Source organism: Pollicipes pollicipes, unplaced genomic scaffold (genome assembly GCF_011947565.3).
Source record: "Pollicipes pollicipes isolate AB1234 unplaced genomic scaffold, Ppol_2.1 Scaffold_2555;HRSCAF=2994_pilon_pilon_pilon, whole genome shotgun sequence".
In the NCBI taxonomy this organism is placed as follows: Eukaryota; Metazoa; Arthropoda; class Thecostraca; order Pollicipedomorpha; family Pollicipedidae; genus Pollicipes; species Pollicipes pollicipes.
The window spans coordinates 26,644,489-26,664,508 of record NW_023596136.1 but is presented as its reverse complement, the minus strand read 5'-3'; the positions used below and the strand labels follow the sequence as shown (position 1 = coordinate 26,664,508).

Here is a 20,020-nt window from a genome sequence, read left to right as displayed (position 1 = left end):
GTGAACCCCCAGGCTGCTGTTGTGCGAATTATCATCAGCAGTACGTGCACCCGTGTGAACCTGATTCATCGCTGACCGTGTTTTGGCATCGGTCGCCACTTGCTCAGTCTTCCTAGACAACATTTGTACCTCAGCATTAAAAGGCGACTTTACCTTATTCAAACCTCGCCCCGATAGAGGGGGGGGGGGGGAGGAGGCAGGCGATGCGATCCCCCAAGGGTTTTTGAGAAGGTCTCTTCGGAATGTTGTGCAATCGCGCCCAAATTTTCACAAGCTTATGTATGGGACCTCCACTGAACGCGTTCTGGCACTAAAAACGTGTTCCTAGAGGTGCCAGCTTTTAAGCCCGCAGGCCCGCAATGTGCGAGTTAAAACAGCTCAAAAATGGAACCTCTCTCCCGAAACAGCTGACAACGGCCGTCACCAAATTCTGCCTGTCGTTATGACGACGGCGATCGTGACAATAACTGTGCAATTATGAGATGCCCCAGCAGACCGGAGCAAGTTCGAGGTTCCTGTTGATCACGCATCATTGTGATATCAATATGCAGTTCATATACTTGCTGTGCGTACGATGAGGGTTTATTAGTTTAGCTTTGCCGGTACTGCAACATTCCTTTTGAACAATTATATAGGCCACCCGGCTCCTCTCTCCCACCATCAATTGCCGACCACGGGGAAGCCTTGAGTTACATCAGGTGGGCTGAGCGAGTCGTTGAAGAATCTCACTGATGCCATCTTCGAGACCGTGACGATAGAAATATGGAAACTGTAGACCAACGAAGAGATCCATATTCATGATTTAAAGTATGTGACAAAAGATATCAAGCGGGATTGATGCGATCCATACAGAGTTATCAGCAAGAAATAAAAAAGAAGAAAAAAGAGGTGCACAACAACGCCACCACCGCAAAATTCAAGCAAGTTTCTCGATGTTGCGAAATGCAAGTGTAACTCTCAGCACAGTTCCCGACGCCCACTTGCCTATGGAGAGCAGCAAGAGAGGTTGCCTTTTGAAGGACCAGTGCAGACACCGGAAGCTTAACCTGGGTTCATAGTCACCGGGCTACGTCTGTGTCTAGGGAGGCTCGGGAGGTGCAGAGAATGGCCAGACAACGCCAGGGGCGTCGTGGCTCGGCCGCCAGTGAGGCGGTGTCTGCTGCCGAACCTGAATCGCCATCCCCCCCCCCCCTCCCCGCCGGATACTGAGCCCGCGCCGCCTGCTGAGCCAGCGCCGGCAGCTAGTGCTGAGCTCGAGCCTGCTCCGGGACCAAGTGGTCTCAGCGCCTGGCGAGTCGGCCGAGAGCACGGATTCTGACACGGTTAGCGTTAACGATCTGACTACCGACCGTTTGGCGGCTGACAGCTACGGTGGCTCAAGCCCAGCCGCTGTCCGCTATCATCAACGCCTTTCAGCGAGACGGCAGAGACAGAATGGCTGTTTGAAATCAAATATCGTAGATCCTAAGAGGATCTGACGCGCAAGAGACAGAGCGGAAGCAGGAGACGGCTCACCAAAATACTGAATCAATCTATGAGTCAGATTTGACCATCCTCTACTTCGATTGCCGCGAAGACAGGACCTACCTGAGCCACACACAGCCACGCAAATGCCATCGAAAAACACGTGGTTGCATCGCTGAGCCAAGCAGTTACTGCGTGACCCACTTCACGTCCGAGTTCGACCGCACCCTGTTCCTACTTTCACAAGCTATACTCCGAGAGCCCGCAGCACGACGGTCACGTCAATGTGCTCGACTGCGATGGCACGGCTGTCAACACCGGGACAACAGGCGGCGTGTTCGGGCTGTTTGAGCTGGTCACCGAGTCACCCGTACACTGGTTCATCTGTCAGCTGCATGACAACGAGCTGAACCTCCGTCAACTGCGGCTGAGGCTGGAAGGCACGACCACGGGAACCGAAATATCTTCCTGGATCCATCGGCAAGACCCGCACCGTAAAGGTCTGGAATAGGGACGTTATGGACATTCCGAGCCTATGCCGGGACACGTACCAAACCTGCCGGTCAGCCTGATCCATCAGCTGAGCATGAACCAGCAACTGTTGTACGTGCTAGCCTTCGGCGTTCAAAACGGCTCCTGTATCTGCATCTGTATCTATCTCTATACCATAATTAGTCACTATGCAAAATGACAGTGCATGTATAATTACGAGATGCTCCGTGTCTTCTTTTCAGAAATTTCATGATTTTTGTACTTCCATCACAGCCCCTTTAAATGCGTCCGCCATAAGTGGTCGTAACAGCAGACCACGGCAAGACAGCCGCCGCCGCCGCCGCCGCCGCACCATTCCGTCCGCCCGCTGTCCGCATGCAGAATAGCCATCCGAAAGAGGATAAGCCGAAGGGCGGGCCGCTTGACCATCACTCGGCGCTCCCACATGCAGTACGCACTACGTCTCTGCCTTCTGGTTCAGGAAGCACGGCGGGAGGAAAGTTGGAGACGTGCAGCCCACAGAATGGGGACGGCAGCGTCGCGTGTCAACCAACCTGGCAGCGGCCAGAGCAGCGATGCCCGGGCACCCGCCTGCATAGCAGAGTGAGACCACCGCCGCACTGCCGAGAACGTCTGAGGCTGGAGCTGGAGCTTCGACAATATGTAGAGCCCAGCTGCGACGGTACTTCTGCTACCGTGCGATCTCTGCCAACACGCGTTTCGGGTTTCCGGTCTGTGGGCAACCGCTGTTTGGGCCGGTGCATTGCATACGCAGGGCTCAGCCAGGGGCAAGATGTGCATGGGATCACCCTAAGCCCCCTGCACGCCCGTGGTGCGGCTTGTAGATCTTGCCATACATATTAAGTTGTACACCAGGTAATATACTGAGTCATACGCTTTGCATGGCTTTGTTTGCAGCACGTGAGCTGTCTTAGAGAAGCGAAGGCCCAAAGCAGTACTTAAAAACGTGCTCGCACAACGAGCTCGTACTCAACAACACATGAAGTTTCTGCCATATGGCAACCAATCGAGCAACGTCTGATCCGCATATTAGACCTTAGACCGGGACATTTTCGTATGACGGTTTAGGAAGTGCTCGGTAGCGTTACTCCCACACGCGAAGCTGTTTTGTATCGCTTGCCTGCACGGCTTGGTGCTACCTGCGACGGCCGATGCCGCGCAGCACATAGTGACTGCAACGCCGGGTGCAGGTTTCAACGATGTGTTGATCGTAACGTGCGTAACGAATTTAAGCTTTTGGGGAGAACTTTTGCTGTGCCGTGTGCATTTAGGCTCCAGCGCCAAGGGTTTTTTGTCTCACTTGATTTTGTTACTGATATCACGCCCTATTGATCACATAACCTGACACCAACACAATGCTCGTTATCGACACTAGGTAGTGCGATGCTCCCGCCGGCCTTGCTGCAGATAAGTCAGGTGTGTGCGTTTTCACTTTTCATACCACTACATTTAATTGATTTGCCTCATAGGCGTATAAAGCACATAATCTATACAAATATTCTGCTGTTCCAGCTGCCCCTTATCCTTACGTTCGGTGCCTAGCGAACATGTAGGGTATCAGTCCAGCCGCACGGTGGAGTCTTGTCACCAGTGACGTCACACTAACGACAAGTGAAGATGAAGGGAGAATCACAGAACGATTTTGCCCTGTCTAATGCGGCCTTGGCGCTGCCGAAGCATGCACAGAGCGTGGGATGCACTGCATGCATTACTTTCTCCTGATTGGAGAGGGGTCTGCGAAGTGAGTGTATGTTGTTCATTGTTCTCTCTACATATAATTGAAGGGATACCAATGGAAACTGAAGAAGGAGAAGAAGAAAGAAACTTAAAATAAAGCCCCGGTTTATTTTGTTTCAGTGGTGTAAATGCTGTAAACATGCGTTTATATATAAGGATCCCGAGCATGTATGCGTACGTATGTGATTCTGTCGCGCTGGTATTAACCGATGAAAATGCCTATGAAACAGGGATATTTCGCTTGTCAGGTGGGGCATCTCCAACCCACCAACTTAGGTTTGAGCCCCCTGCCCTCTTTGAGCAGAAAGTAGGCTAAATCTGGGAAAGTGCACAGGCACTCAGTTTATTGGCATATCTTGGAGAAGGTCATGTGAGTTATCACTGTGTAGCCTTCCCAACTCATTGTGCAAAGCTATTCCCTTGCCATCAAATGTGGAACATTATGGAGGTAGTGTGTCACCTCTGAAACAGTAGCCGAAATGCAGGGAAAGTAGCTGCAACACTATGAACATTTGTGATTTTATGCATATAGTTTTGGTTTGCTGTGGTAGGCTTCAGACATCCAGATGTTTCTCAGAAATGGATTTAAATGTTGAATTTTCTCTGATTCCTTTTGAACTTGGACTGAATCCATATGAAATCACTGTTCCCTTCTGTGTACCTCTTGCTCAGCAGAGTCATTGCCTCAAACCCATTGGCTACATCCCTGGCAGGCTTGGTACTGTCCTATGTATGTGATTTAGTGCAACACAACCAAAGTAGGTGACTGTTTTATATTATCACCTGGGATTTATGGTATTGGTTCATATAATTTGCTCAGCCTATATCATGTTCAAATTGTATAGATGACCAAGGTATGATCATACACATTTCTTTCAACCATATTTGAATCCTTAGAATGCACTTGAAAAAAGTGTGGTCTGTTATGGCATTGCAGTGTCCAGCAAGATGATGATGCTATGACAGCATCAGTTGACTGAATTCTTGCTAAGGGATGGTAGCCATGAGGCAATAGAATTGGTACTTCACTATATACCACATTTGTGCTCATAAATCATACATTTAATACACATTTGTGAGGTGGGGACAAGTATTTAGTGCTTCGGTTGAGAAGCGCAAGTTATATTACTATGGTAATGAAATGCAAGCCTCTTTTCTTATTTGTGCAGCCATTTAATACTGAAATATATTCCAAAAGAAGTGTGAGCATAGAAAATTGTTCTCAGCAAGATAGGTGTCATGGATTGTTCATCAGCTAGCATTCTTTTGTTTTAATTTGTGATGGGCAGTGCGTTACTGTGGTGCCATGTCAGACGTATCAGCAATATTGTTATACATGTAATTAAATATCCAGATTTCCACTTGTGGAGTTTTTTGGGTCAGCATTGTCATGTACTTGATATCATGCTTCTGATTTGGTTATCTTGCTCCTGATTGTAAACATTTGTCTCTTTCCAGTCCCTCCTGTTGCCACCTATGAGTCACCTGGCTGACCAGGAGGATCTGTATGCCACCCTAGGAGTCCAGCCATGTGCTAGTGCTGCCCAGCTGAAGGCGCGCTACCAGGCACTCGTGCGCGCCACCCACCCGGACAAAGGCGGCGCCGCCGCCAGCGGCACGGCGTTCCAGCGGGTGCAGCTCGCGTGGCAAACGCTCGGCGAGCCGACATCGCGCGCGCTGTACGACCGGCAGCTGGCGGCGGCGCGCCTGTCGGGCCCCGCCGCCGTGGAGGACGAGTTGGCGCTGGCCGAGCTGGAGTGGCGCGCCGACCTCGAGGCCTTCTGGCGCGACTGCCGCTGCGGCGACGGCTTCCGGCTGCCGCGGCACGAGCTGACGGCCGGTGCGCTGCTCGTGCCGTGCGACTCGTGCTCGCTGACAATCTGCGTGCTCGTGCCGGCCGATGGCGACGCCCGGCTGGAGCAGCGCCCGCCGTCGGCCGGCCGGTAGCGGCGCCCGCCCGCAGCTGCTGGCGCCCTGGGAGCGCAGCCGGCAGCCGGTGATCACACGCTTCTTCACGGCGCCGGCCGCAGCTGGCGGGAGCCGGCGCGCGGCGGGCGCGGCGGTGGGACAGAGCGGAACCGGGGAGCGGGCCGCAGAGGAGGCCACCGGCTCGTGGAGCGCGTTCAGCGCGGCCTCGCCGGTGCTGTTCAGTGCAAAAGAGTGCGGAGTTCCAGACGCGTGCCGGACAGACACCGGCCGGACAAGCTGCGCACCGGACAACTCTCTCGAGTCGCCGGCAGCGGTGCCGGATTCCGCTGGCGGCCCGGAAACCGCGTCGGTGTTGGTGACGTCGCGTGACGTCACTGACTCACCAGATGACTGTTCCAGCACAGTACTGGGTGCTGGCGTCGCAGACGCGATTACGTCCCCTCCTGGGACCCTTAGGAGCCAGGCAACAATCTGCAGAACTAGCAGCGCGCCGACCAGGGCGCCGCCGGGAGGTCGTGACGTAGCGGACCTCTTGCGGCAGGCAGACGAACTGCTTCTTTGGAGCCGTCCGCCGCACTGTCCAGCAGCAGCTGGAGTGGGGTGCCGAATAGCGTCGCATCGTGACCTGTTAGCTTACCAGAGGCTGGCGCTGGTTTGTGAACTGGATCTGCGACTGTAATGAAGTGTAATAAATGATGCTCAACAATCTTGATGTGAACCTAGACTTAGATAGTTCTTGCAGGGATTGCACGACTCTGCATATTGCTTCAACCATGTTCGTTTTCTTATGGTCCAGAGAACTAGTATGCGATGTCGGCTGAAGGACGTCGTATGCTGCATGGTAAAGGGCAGTACATTATGGTTGAAATGGTTAAAAGCGATGCTGTATTTTATCGATACCACATTTTTTAATCGGTGCAACGCGTCATTGTACACAAAGAGAGCCGAGCGGGTCACCGAGCTTTCAGATACCTGTTGGCTGAGGTTCTAGTTGAAGGAATGGCTGTCACTGCCATCTCGCGGCCGCGGGGTGGCGCTGCTCTCTACACCACTAGGTGCCGCTGGTTACCACATCACCCTCTGTCTTCCGATTCGGAACGTTTCGATAAACCGCAAGAAGTTTTAACTCGGTGGTTAAAAAACGCGACAGCATCACAAAGAAAACAAAAAAGCGGAATTTCAAGGAAGCCCCGTCACTCCTCTTTACCAACAGCGCTTCAACAGCCCAAATTTAAACGCAATCTTCGCACAGCTGTGCGACGCTTATTTCCACTGCTAAATCTCCAGATGCGTCGCGTTTGGGACTAACACCGCTGCCGAGTGCTGTCTTCTCACCTTTATCTCGACGGCCGCACAGCGTCAGTTCAAAGTGCTTTCGAATGGTGCAAGGCATACATGACCTGCATAGCAACGAACAGGGGCCATAACGCAGCAAGCCTGTCGACCTGTTCGTTTTTACCCTGGAATAAGCGCATCCTTTCCAAAAATGAGCTAAAAACGCATTTAGACTTCAGTTGGGGACCTGGGTGGCATATTAAAAGCTTCTTCACGGCGTGGTAAGCAATATGGCGAGCTGCTCCAGTTTCTCAGCGCAGCCTCCCGGCCCGGCCATGCTCGCGCGCTGGTCCTCGCCAAGCGTCGCCAGTCGTGAACGGACCGCCGTCAAAGGATAAAGTTTCAGCCAGCACCAGTTGGTAACTGTATCCCTGTCTGTCCCTCTAGCCCCCAGCCCAAACCCGCTGTTGTGGCCTGTCGGTTGTGATGGGGCTGAACGCAGCGAAGCATCTAACGGTCCTGCGTCGGGGGTCAAGCTTTATACAAACGACTCATTTCCCTTGAGGTCGCGAGTGAAGATAAAGTCTTCTTTTCCATATATCTTAGGGACGTCGCAAACTCTATAGGGAGATTGCAAACTTCTTAAGGCATGTGGAAACTCCGTGACCATCCAAGGAGTTAATAAATTTCCTTATTAGTTTGCAAACTCACAGCTTTGTCACACTATAGCATACATACATTTCCCCTGGCCGGCCCAAAGCATTCCCTGCACCACAGGCCGGCCCAAAGCATTCCCTGTACCCGGGACCGGCCCAGAGCGTTCCCTGTACCCGAGGCCGACCCAGAGCATTCCCTGTACCCGGGGCCGGCCCAGAGCGTTCCCTGTACCCGAGGCCGGCCCAGAGCGTTCCCTGTACCCGAGGCCGGCCCAGAGCGTCCCCTGTACCCGGGGCCGGTCCGTAGCGTTCACTGTACCCGGGGCCGGCCCAAAGCATTCCCTGCACCACAGGCCGGCCCAAAGCATTTCCTGTACCCGGGGCCGGCCCAGAGCGTTCCCTGTACCCGAGGCCGGCCCAGAGCGTTCCCTGTAACCGAGGCCGGCCCAGAGCGTTCCCTGTACCCGGGGCCGGTCCGTAGCGTTCACTGTACCCGGGGCCGGCCCAAAGCATTCCCTGCACCACAGGCCGGCCCAAAGCATTCCCTGTACCCGGGGCCGGCCCAGAGCGTTCCCTGTACTCGGGACCGGCCCAGAGCGTTCCCTGTACCCGCGACCGGCCCATAGCATTTCCTGTACCCGGGGCCGGTCCAGAGTATTCCCTGTACCCGGGGCCGGCCCATAGCGTTCCCTGTACCCGGGGTCGGTCCAGAATATTCCCTGTACCCGAGGCCGGCCCATAGCGTTCCCTGTACCTGGGGCCGGCCCAGAGCGTTCCCTGTACCCGGGACGGCCCAGAGCGTTCCCTGTACCCGGGACCGGTCCGTAGCGTTCACCGTACCCGGGGCCGGTCCAGAGTATTCCCTGTACCCGGGGCCGGCCCATAGCGTTCCCTGTACCCGGGGCCGGTCCAGAGTATTCCCTGTACCCGGGGCCGGCCCATAGCGTTCCCTGTACCCGGGGTCAGTCCAGAGTATTCCCTGTACCCGGGGCCGGCCCATAGCGTTCCCTGTACCCGGGGTCGGTCCAGAGTATTCCCTGTACCCGAGGCCGGCCCATAGCATTCCCTGTACCCGGGGCCGGCCCAGAGCGTTCCCTGTACCCGGGGCCGGCCCAGAGGGTTCCCTGTACCCGGGGTCGGTCCACAGCGTTCCCTGTACCCGGGGCCGGCCCAGAGCGTTCCATGTACCCGGGGCCGGCCCAAAGGGTTCCCTGTACCCGGGGTCAGTCCACAGCGTTCCCTGTACCTGGGGCCGGCTGGGTTCGAGCACGCGACAGCATGATCGGGATTTGGCGGTGCGGGGCGGCCGTGGCGTGTACCATACCGCGAGTGAAACCCTCCCTAGTCGGCACTGCAAAGAACACCGTAAATTTGCTGATCAACTGGATCAAATTTCTTGGGTGGTAGGTTCAGGGCACACGCAACAAGACTCGCTTGGGAAGTAGCTTGAAGTCCAAACCATCATTTGTGTCCTTGTTGCTTTAAAGTCGTGACACGGCTGGCGGCCTTTTAGGAGCACGGGGTCGGCGGCGGGAGCAAGGGAACATCACGAGGCGTTTAAATTAAAGAGGGAAAGTTAGTAATATACTCCAGTAGCCAAGGTCTAGTTACTGCACTGCATACTGCCCTTATTGCTCCCTTTCGTAAGTGTCGATGGCTTATCTTGGCACCTGCTGGCCGTAGCATATTCGTCGTTGCCTTCAGCGTTGTGTGACGTCAATAAGACCTCCAACATGAGTTGACCCTGCCCTTTCCCCAAGCCACCTTTCCACGTGCCAGCCACGTGAGGCACGTGACCTCTGTTGGCTTTCCGGCGGGCCTTCCCGTTGGGGTGGTTTGACCACTTCAGAGGTCACTGGCGGCCCACGTGGGGCCGCCCGCCTGTGGACCTGACCTTTCGGCTGAAAGTTCTGCGAGCCTTCATCGCGTGACAGCGGGTTAGTTGGGATGGCTTTTCGGGATCGAGGCTCTTGTTATACACAAGGTTCGCGCTCTGGCTGTTGTACATCGCGCGTGGCTTCAGCGCGTGCCTTGGTCGATTAAATGGTTTCTCATCTCTGGATGTTAGATAGTACGACAGTAAAATACCTTCAATGCCAAAGTTGGTGTTCTGATACAAACTTTGCTCGTTGTCGTGAAACCGAACAGAGTTTGTGGTCCTAAACCAGGATTTGTGATTTTTACTTGTGGTTCTAACTCAAATCGGGACTCTGATCCATCTGCGCTCCTTTCAGTGATGATGTGCGTGATACAGATAAGACTAACATTTTCGCCCTTGTAGTGCACGGTTCAGGCGGGCGTTTTTTCCGCGCGCCAAAGGCGCGAACATAATTCCGGTTTATGAACCGGGGATCTACCGATATGATATATCTGCTGAATGTGGCATACTTCTCAGCAGCTATCGCCTGTGCGCACAGGAAGTGCACTCCTCTCCCGTCTTCCGTCTGAGTCTGGTTGAGTTGAGTAATCACTTAGAAAAGAGGAGCCCACGTAATTTCGTTTACATGCTTGAATGCCTAGCACTCAGCTTGCCTTTGACATAGTTGTGCACGTTAATTTTTCCAGGGCATCTGTGAAGAATATCACGCATACATAGGAGCATTTTTATTGCCCCCATTCTTCGATGATGAGAAGAAGGTGAAGAATAAAGGTTTTACTACGTAACGCACATATATGAAAACCTTGATAGATTTATTGATATATGCATATATATATATATATATATATATATATATATATATATATATATATACGTACATTGACTTTCTCTCCATCTACCAACTAGGAATGATGCTGGAGTTACTTCTGCAGTTGTAGAAGATTAGCGGTGGTTTATCAATGCAGCTTTCTTGTGTCCATGAATGCCTAAGATGATTTACGCGGCATTAGGATCATGGACATGAGTTACTTTGGGACTCTGGACATGACTTACATTGGGCCCCTGAACATGACTTACATTGGGACCCTGGACACGACTTACATTGGGTCCATGCCCAGTAACTTACATTGAGACCCTGGACATCACTTACATTGGGCCCTTAAACATGACTTACATTGGAACCCTGGATATGACTTACATTGAATCCTGGGCATGATTTACATTGGGACCCTGTGCATAACTTACGTTGGGCCCCTGGACATGAGTTACATTGGGACCCCGGACATGAGTTACATTGTGACACTGAACAAGCTATTCCACACATCCCGTAATCAGCGCCTGTATACAACTTCAAAGGATGTGAAGTTGACCTCAAAATGTTGCATTTCACGTATGGCTTGCCCTGTACCGGTTGAGTTGTTGGTTGTGAATGAAAAGCTTTCGCATCCACTTAATTTATTTGTCGTTCATGTCGGCCTTAACATTTGCTTTCGCACCATGCGGCGTAGAATCTACGCCTTGTGTCGCTATTTTCTCTGCGGCACTGCCTGTGCCATTCCACCAAAACACAGACGGGGGTTTGTTATCCGCGTCCTTTTAAAAGCTTATCCAACCAACAGGATTAAATCATCATGCACCGTGAATTTTGAAACTGCGCCCACACGCAGCAGGCGATTGCTTCGTGGATATTCACCGCGGTGACTTTGATGTTTGCCGATACATAATCCTTTGCCACTGACTACCGCTGACACGATCGACTGTGCCGACGCCAGCTGGGCCGGATCGGGCGGTCAGGGTCCGACGCTGGCGTTGACGCTGCCCGAGCCCTCTCCCAGCCCGGCCTTGCCGCTCACGCTCACGTTGGTGACGTTGACGACCGCGTCGTGGTCGGGGTCGTTGCCCGAGCCGGGCAGGCTAGCGAACACGCCGCTGCTGGCCGACCCGCCCACCTGGGCCTGGCCGGAGGCGAAGCCGTCCACGAACCCGGTGCTGGCAGCCTTGCCGCTGTGCGCTGATGGTGCTGGACTGCCTGCTGGGGACGGACGGAGCGCGAGCGGCTCGGTGAGTGGTGGCGTGCGATCCAAGCGGTCCATGTTGAAAAGAAAACGACCAGGCTGGTATGTCGATACGTTTAAGTTGCATCATGCATAACTGACAGACTCAGTCTTGTTGGTCAAATTGTTGATCAAAGTGAACTATGGTCAAATTGTTATTGCGGCTGGACAACAAAGTGAACTTTACCTGCGTAATCATACTCCACAAAAATAGAATAAAACACGACTAGCGAAAACTCTGTGGCCAATCTAATCTACACGTGCACGATTCCCTCGTTGCACGTTGCAGTGGTCCTTTGTAAAAACACATCCCCGCAGCCATCGAAACTGCTAAACGCAGCTGTCACATTTACCCCCACGAGTCACAAAGTGCGAGCGCGCCACCCATCCGCACCGTTGAAGGTAGGGAGGGACTTTTTTGGAAATGCATCGTTTAAGGAACGGTTTATATTCCCTGTGCAGGACCACTTCAGCCAACATGGCCCCGGAAAAAACGAGACATTGCCAGCCGCCTGCCTCCATAGCCGCTCAGTCCGCGAGAGCCCACCTGTGGAGACGAAAGCCAGCAGCAGCAGCAGCAGCAGCCGGCCACAGACGGCTGGCGCCCACCCGGTCCGTGACGTCATGCTGGGTCAAGTCGGCGGACTGGGGGACACGTCCTGCTGCTGCCGGGTCTGAGGCCGCTCCGAGCGATGGGCGGCGGACGGGCCGGCCGGTCACCGCCGTCCGGCCACCGGTGACGCCTTTCAGCTGACACCTGACAGCCGTGACACCTCACGGCTGACAGCTGTGACCCTTGACCTGCCCGCAGCCGGATGATACAAGCGGCCCCTTGAGCCCTGGCCGGGCACACGAGTAGGCGATGCTATGTGGTCAGTGCACGGCCTCGCCTGGCGGAAGCTGCATGGGCCGTGTGACATGCTTATAAGCTGGGTTGAATCTCTTGACAGAGAAAGTGATGTGAAATAAATATGACAGGCGTCTCGCTGGTTCGGAACGCGTGATGGACAGCCGGACAGCACTTCAAATAAATTCACAACAGCAAGCGGCCACGGTGATATGACGGCGGTACATTATTATGCAAACCCGTAGTATATATTCACAAAAAATGCTTCGGCTATCGCCAAATGCTAAGACTGTCCCCACTTCTAAATACTGAAACCCACCACAATCACGACGTGCGCATATTGCAGCGACATATGACTCATGCTGTTTAACTGCAAAATACAAAGAGATGCCGATGGTTTAACCGACCTCACATACACTTATCAAGCTGACATTCAGAGATTTGAAGTACTGTAGCGTCAACGTTTGCACGCATGTCTTCCTCGCCATTATATTTAACGTCTGGGCTAAGGTGCTCCTTATATGTCAACCAGTACCTTAATGAGCATACTAACCATAAAGCCGATGTGCCCAAAGTGATCACAAGACGGTAATCTGCGCAGAGCGCATTGTTTATTGTCGAAATGCATTCGGCTGCGCTGTGTACACCATTTTGCCGGACAATGATTAAGGTGTTTGGCCATAACAGAAGGCATCTAAAAAAAAATCTGCAGATTTTATGTAAGAATTGACCCTTACGAGCAGAAGCACCGTGACAGTACTTCTCTTTGAGCCTTTTTCACTGAGATGATGGATCACTCATATATCAGATCAGTGGAACAATAAAAGTATCCAGTGCAACTGCACGCCTTACTGTCTTAAGTTTCGTATAGAATGATTCGACTTCTCAAAAGTCGTGCACATGCATGACACAACTGACCATCACATCTCGCTGCGACCACGAGGCTCAGACGCAATCAGTCCTTTATATGCATGTCTACTGACATCGCTCGAGATTCGCTCTCGCTCGGCCGGGCCGTTCGTGTCGCTGCGCGGCTGTGAGCGGAGGTCGGGGTCGCTCGGTTCGCTGGGCGCCGCCATCACGCGCCGCGCTGCTCCGAGAGGCTGCGGTGCACTGCCAGGTGGGTGGCGGGCGGGCTGAGGCGCTGCACCGCCGCCCCGGCGCGTCCCGACGAGCCCTGCTGGCTCACTAGCGACGCCGAGAGGGCGCCAGTGGTCTCGGTGCTGGGCGAGTCGCAGGCCGAGTGGGCGGCGCCACCAGCGCCCGCCCGCTGCCGCTCCACGTTCTGCACCCAGACGGAGATGCGCCGCTGCTTCTCGCGGCCAGTCAGCGGACGGTAAAATCTGCAACGATCACGTTCAGGCTATGTGGGTGCACTGAAGGTGTACTGGAAACGTGCCGGGCTCTGTTCAGCGAACACATCTTCATTCGGATGTTAACGGATGTCCGGTTGGTATCCTCAAATGCCGGAAGGACTTATGCCAAACTTAACTTTTGTGTAGGATGAGAAATAAAGCCAGTTGAACTTTATCTGAAGTGAGAGGAGTAAGCTTGATGGTACAAGAACGCACGCACCATTGCCTAGATCAATAAGGTCCTCATCTACACTAATTCAACGTGGCGAAACGAAACCGCATCAATTGAGGTAGTGTTCATCCAAGAACGGGGCCTGCTTTCATGAAACAAACTTACGAATATATGCATCTATGAATCGCACAGTGTAGGCAGGCGGGCAGAGAATATTTACACTTGTAATTTGAAAGTCATGTCTATGAAGAACTCGTCGATAAAATTTCCACCTTTGTGGTGCATATGTCTGTGCGAAACAGGTTAGTAGTGCATAAATTTGTATTTTGTTTTGTGAAGCAGTCTCTAACTAAAGGTCTGGGGACCACGATTACAAATACGACCTCTAAGACGCCTCTTAAAGTTAAGCCCGGAAATACCGGGACCTATCACGTTGTTACACAAATCCTAACGCAACACACGCATCAGGCGCATCTCAAGATTCGGCAACGTATTGTAAAGGGCTGGGATCCATTGTGGTGGCGCTGTGCTCTACCCCAGTTGGGCGAGCCCTTTTCACAATTTCTCCAGATAATGGAACGCTCGGAACAGCATCTGCCTTATCGGCGTTGTGTTACAAAAGTTTCGATCACGGAACGAAAACCAACACACCTTGCCACGAGCTTATCAAACTTTTGGTCATGCCTTACTTACTTTTCATCATGACGGGCAAGATTGTTGGAGCTGAGATCAGTTACCACGAAACGTGTTCTCTTCTTGATCGTCTTCTCCTGAGCCCTGCAGTCTCGAGCGGACTCAGTATTCTTAATATTTAAGCTCCGCATCTGCTTGACAAGATCGTTTGCATCGACTGTTGCAGGCTGCTGAGATCTTCTGGAGTTTGGTCTCGCATTAGAGCATTTCCAGTCTAATATCCTCCTGAATAATCTGCCTTCATTTGTTGATTGTGGTCTTTGCAGCCTGTTAGACGAGTGCACTCGAAGAGATTTTGATCTGGTCTTTCTCAAAGCCCCACACGGAGGAGTGTAAATCCCCGCTGGGAAGTGGGTATTTGTATTCATTCGTTCTTGGAACCTGAAGCTGCATCACCACACAGTGTGTGTTCGGAAGACGCTCGTGAGCTTGCAGCCCTGCTCACGCATTTGCAAAGTCTTACCCCGCGACAAAAATTGAAACCTACAACTAGCAAAGCAAGGCCTCCAAAGACCAGTTGAAACACACCCATCAACTGCGTTAACACATAAACCAAATAAGCCTGACAATTAGTTACCTATAATTTGCTGACAATGGCCACCCTGAAAGGTTCCCAGAAAAGTTAGAAGCTTTCTGCCTTCTATGCATGCTTTAATTCACAGATGGCTTCCGAAAACCAAACCGGACAGTCTTATCTAAAGTTACATTACCATTCTGCGGTCCAAAATATTCCGAGTCGTTTTTTATTCTTCACGTGACCTTATTTTTATGTGAGCACTGACAAGCGGAATGCAATCTTGGCTCGACGCCCTCACTACAGATAATAATCTGTGTCAAACTATTATAAAGCATGCAATCAAACAGCCTAGACCGCTAAAATAACCATTTCTAGAATTTTTCAAGTTCTGGGGAAGGCATGAGCCGAATATATATATATATATATATATATATATATATATATATATATATATATATATATATATGTATGTATATATATGTTTATAGCCCCCACAGCGATCATGAATGTGTAGTGAACAAAATTACATGACTAGTGCACTGGTCAGATATTTTGTGACTTACTTGTATCTTTAACCATGCTCATCGCAGCTGTTCACGTGCAGAACTTCCCAGCGCGCCGAGCTATTCGCAGCATGTTAAACAAGAATAATGTAGCCTGCCACTTCAAAATCTATTTGTGGAAATAAGCAAGTAGTTGACGGAGCACGTATGATTTGCACAGGCTCCTAACTGTATCTCAGCCGGCGAACCATTAGGTAGCCATTGGGTTCCTTTAGGCAGCCAATGGGTATTGTAGCCCATGCCTACGGCTGGCCGTAACTGTAGAGCCACTTGCAACTGCACCAGTAACCGGCTGCCACCTTAAGCACATACGTCGAGGTAATCGCCCGTATTTCGGGTGCCGTTGGTTATTTACAAAGCATTGGCGTCGGCTAATTGCATGCCAATATGAGACAGAATATCACGTGGTTGTGGCGGGCTCATGACTCCAATCAAATAACTGAAACACAGAGTAATGAGCTGATGTTTTAAGAATCAGTGTGTTGAATCAATGTGCCAGCAACATATCCATGTGCCCATCCATGTGCCGATGAGACACTTGACCTGCCGCCAAGGTCATTCACACACGAGTAAACACCGGCCTTGTTAAAACTCTACGCCCACATCTTTCGCACGAAAACCACACTACTGATTCTCAAATGGCTTAATAAAAAGTCTGCGAGCTTTCGTTTCTACGCCGCTAAATGTTTTAGTGACAACTTACAATGATTCCAATCGCATCTTGAAAAATTTGACTGGTTTGCCGAAACATTCGTACACACCTATGCATCTGCGAATGTAAGCACAAAAACAAGGTGGGTCGTGGTTCAGTCATCTTCAGTTCATTCCTAGCAACAGCTCATATATAAGACAGTAATAATGACCTTATTCTTCGGAGACAAACCGGAAGAATGGAGATATAGATGCGTTAATATTTCGGCAACGTGCCTTTATCCAAAAAATAAGCAGGAGACTTCTGCTGTTCGTTTGGATGATAGCACGCTGACGAATTATCAGGGCATCGATATCTCCTTTCTCCTTGTTTTTATTCGAGGAATAAGGCTATTACTACTGTATTATCTATGTGCATGATGCTCCTCACAAACGCACTTTACAACTTACGTAATTTCTAACAACAGTTCCATGGTGATGCAAGAAGAAATGACAGCTTAAGTCACAAATGGGTTGGCCCGTCCACTTCTTGAGATGTTTCCACACCCTGCCGATGGAGGCGCACCGTCTGTTTACGTCGTTATCACACCAGCATGTCGAACTGGTTCCCCGCCAATACAAAGGAGTTGTCACAGACCGGTAATTGGACTCCACGCCTGTTCTCCGCAGCTCGAAAATATCTGCGGCAGATCGGCCTCGGCGGGCCACTAAGCTGCTGGACGCCCCCCCCCCCCCCACCCCAGCATGCCGGGCTCTGGATGCTTCCATGCCCCCCCCCCCCCCTCCTCCCTCTCCACCAGCGCTTGCATTTCGCCTGCTGCGCTGGCCACGGTCGGCGGACAGCTGAGTCAAGTCGGCCCCTCGCCAGCGAGGCGATGCTGGGGTCGTCACCAGAGCCAAAGAAGGAGAAGAAGGCAGAACCTGAGCTGGATCCGGGGGGCCTAAGGCCGGAGTCGGAGCCGGGAGAAGAAGACGGTGCTGGAGCTGCAGCCGGGGGTCTGAGGTCCGAGCCGGAGCCGGAGCCGGAGCCGGAACCGGAACCGGAACCGGAACCGTGACCGAAGCCGTGGCCGGACAACACACCGAGGACCACCCAGCGATCCCGGCCCAGGTGACGGCCGTGGGCTCACTGCCGGCAGTGGGTCCACCGCTGCCGGCGGTGGGCCCGCCGCCGGCCTGACTTCGGCTCGACCTCACCACGCACCGGTGGTTTAACAGCCGCGGCCCGGCCGACGACTTGCAACGATGGCCGAGGCCTCCGACTCAGCGACACCCTCACCGCCGCCGGCGCGCCGACGAGGCACGGCAGCAGCCCAGCCCTAGAACTTTACTTTTTCATTTTTGATTGCAAATAAATCGTTTGGCGTAGGTGACCTGCACATTGCCAATCTATGCCCTGATGAAGGTTGACTCATCTCGCGCGTTTGCCATAGCCGTTGGCGAGAGGAAGCAATATTAGAGAGTGATGAGTGAGGGCTATTTGCGTCACGCTAATATTGGCTCACTGCGGTCGGCACGGGGTAGGAAGGACCGCACCCCCGCGCATTCAGACGCGCGGGACCACAGCTTTGGTCTCACCGCCTCCACCCGGCTGATTAGACGCATAGATGTACCTCATATCACGCAGGGTACAGAGTCTAGAAACGTTAGTCTGAGGCTGATTCCTGGCGTACGGAGTCCGGGTCCCGGTTTTGAGTTCTCTCTGCGCGTTAAATGGGTTTGAGTTCGAGTCCTTTGTCGCCGCGTCCGCATCCAAATCTATTGGCTTTGGGAGCTTTGGGACATGCCATTTCACAGAACCTGTCAGTCGGCCTAAACTTGTGCCGATTGAAAGGAGTTGTTCTGGTTATCCAACGCCGTTTTCTGCATTGCCGTGGCATGTTTGATAATAAGCGGTTGGTCTTGAAGTGATATAGGGTGTCTACAACGTGTTAAGATGACCTATGTAACCCAATTTGACATGCCAAAGGACGCATTCACCGGTATTCAACCGCACTTCCCTGACACAGTTTGACGAGAAATTTACATTGACCGTTTCGCGTAACTATGCCATGCTTAGTTTTTCTTCTTAGATCGTCAGACTCTGAGCCTGCTCATAGCAGAAAAGTAGAACAAAACATACGGAAGCTCGGGGTTAGGCCAGCTTGAGGCTGACGGCCGCAGCCTAACTATCAGAGCCGTGGAGTTGCGAAGATTCAGGAGAGAGCGATGCGTTGGGACAGAGGAACGGCAAGCGCCAGTTTGCTCGTCAATTCGCACTGCTCCACAGTGCTGGAGCTCCGGTGTAAGATTTGGGACAGTCGCAGTATGGTTATGGTGATTCCTACTCCATATACATGCATTAACCTTTTCCATGTCTATCATTCTAGCTAGGTAGCTAGCTACGATGCCGGAAATGTATACTGAGCCTCAACCTCCATGCTTCTGGGGAGTGGAATACGAAACGAGATAAGCCAGATGTGGGTAGAACTGAGCGCGTACTCAAGCCCGCCGTCCGGCACAAGCTCTGCACAGCAACGTAACAGGTCAGAGCCTGCTGTCCCGCTGGATCAGCTGGTCATCCGACCCCAGTGGTCACGTGACACTCAGCTGGCGGCCGGTGCGCGTGGCCCGGGTCGACGCCCCGAGCCAGGTCATTGGTGCGGCTGGGTCAGCGGGCGGCGGGGCTGCCCGTGCCGGTCCCACGCGCCGGCTGTCCTGACCGGAGTGCTGTCTCGGGGTGTGCGAGCTCTGTGGATCCCGTCAGCGTCGTCGCACGATCGGCGAAGCTACGGCTGCAGCTGCGGCTGCGGGTGCGGCCGTGGCTGCGGTGTTTGAAGAAGCTCCCTGGGGACCAGCGCGGTCGCCTCACCTCCGGAAATCCATCCTGGGCTGGCGTCCTGCAGTGACGCGGCGTGCATACAAACACAGGTCAGATGGTGAACGGGTGTGTGGTGATGTATTCATTGGCGCGTCCGCTGCGGCGGATGTACTCAATGCATGTGATATGGCAGGGTTTTCAGTGATTGTTAGTAGCGATAAAAATGCATGTTTGCTTTTTTCGAAGAAAGGCTCATTAAAAAGCGCAATAGGAAAATGACAAATACGGTTATACAGCAACGCCCTTGCTTCCGCCATGTGTTTCAGCCTTCTGGAACGTTACGTTCCATGAGCGTATTCGAAAAAGGAAGCTATTTTCATTCTAGTTCGTGCACACAAGCTGTTTCTTAATCTAATCACTACAAATACTTGCTGAAAGTGATGTCAGCATTCGGCAAAACAGACAGAACAGGGACAGACAGAGCAGGGACAAATAAAGCGGAACATAGAGGGGGAAGAAAAAGGGAAGAGATAGAGAGGGGGAGAGTTGAAAAGGTTGAGGAAAATGAGAAACACACACACCCAAACACACACACACACACACACACACACACACACACACACACATACACACACACACACACACACACACACACACACACATATATATATATATATATATATATATATATATATATATATATATAAATATATATATATATATTTATATATAACATGCACACCACAAACATCTAATTGCTCGAACATTGTGTTTCATCTCGAGCATATTTCATCCACCTACAGTGCGCCAGCCGTACGCCCACCACTCTCCGGGTTTTCTCCCCTGTCACCGTGTTCGCCCTCGGCTCGGTCCGGTCGTCACCCGCCCGGGTCGCCAGGTACGGCGATGGCGGCG

General features: G+C 52.4%; 2 protein-coding genes and 1 long non-coding RNA gene across 4 annotated transcripts; 1 reads left to right on the top strand and 2 right to left on the bottom strand.

Annotated features, from left to right (window-relative positions):
- Window positions 1-3,730: 3,730 nt before the first annotated feature.
- Window positions 3,731-6,254, top strand: LOC119099659 (dnaJ homolog subfamily C member 24). Its single transcript, XM_037222728.1, has 3 exons — window positions 3,731-3,888; window positions 5,173-5,645; window positions 6,185-6,254. The coding sequence occupies exons 2-3, from the start codon at window positions 5,191-5,193 to the stop codon at window positions 6,252-6,254; spliced, it is 525 nt and encodes a 174-aa protein (XP_037078623.1). The 5' UTR covers window positions 3,731-3,888; window positions 5,173-5,190.
- Window positions 6,255-10,874: 4,620 nt separating this feature from the next.
- Window positions 10,875-12,183, bottom strand: LOC119109492 (uncharacterized). 2 transcript variants are annotated; one of them, XM_037233121.1, is made up of 2 exons: window positions 12,055-12,183; window positions 10,875-11,485 (listed from the first exon to the last, which is right to left on the bottom strand). In XM_037233121.1, exons 1-2 carry the CDS (start codon window positions 12,131-12,133, stop codon window positions 11,244-11,246), a joined length of 321 nt encoding a protein of 106 aa, XP_037089016.1. In that variant the 5' UTR covers window positions 12,134-12,183; the 3' UTR covers window positions 10,875-11,243. The 2 variants fall into 2 exon arrangements, with proteins under 2 accessions (XP_037089016.1, XP_037089023.1); XM_037233128.1 differs by having other exon boundaries at window positions 10,875-11,482.
- A 755-nt stretch (window positions 12,184-12,938) lies between these two features.
- On the bottom strand, window positions 12,939-15,273 carry LOC119110118 (uncharacterized). The gene is made up of 2 exons (XR_005095456.1): window positions 14,575-15,273; window positions 12,939-13,697 (listed from the first exon to the last, which is right to left on the bottom strand). It is a non-coding gene; the product is annotated as an uncharacterized LOC119110118 (long non-coding RNA).
- Between the last annotated feature and the right edge of the window lie 4,747 nt (window positions 15,274-20,020).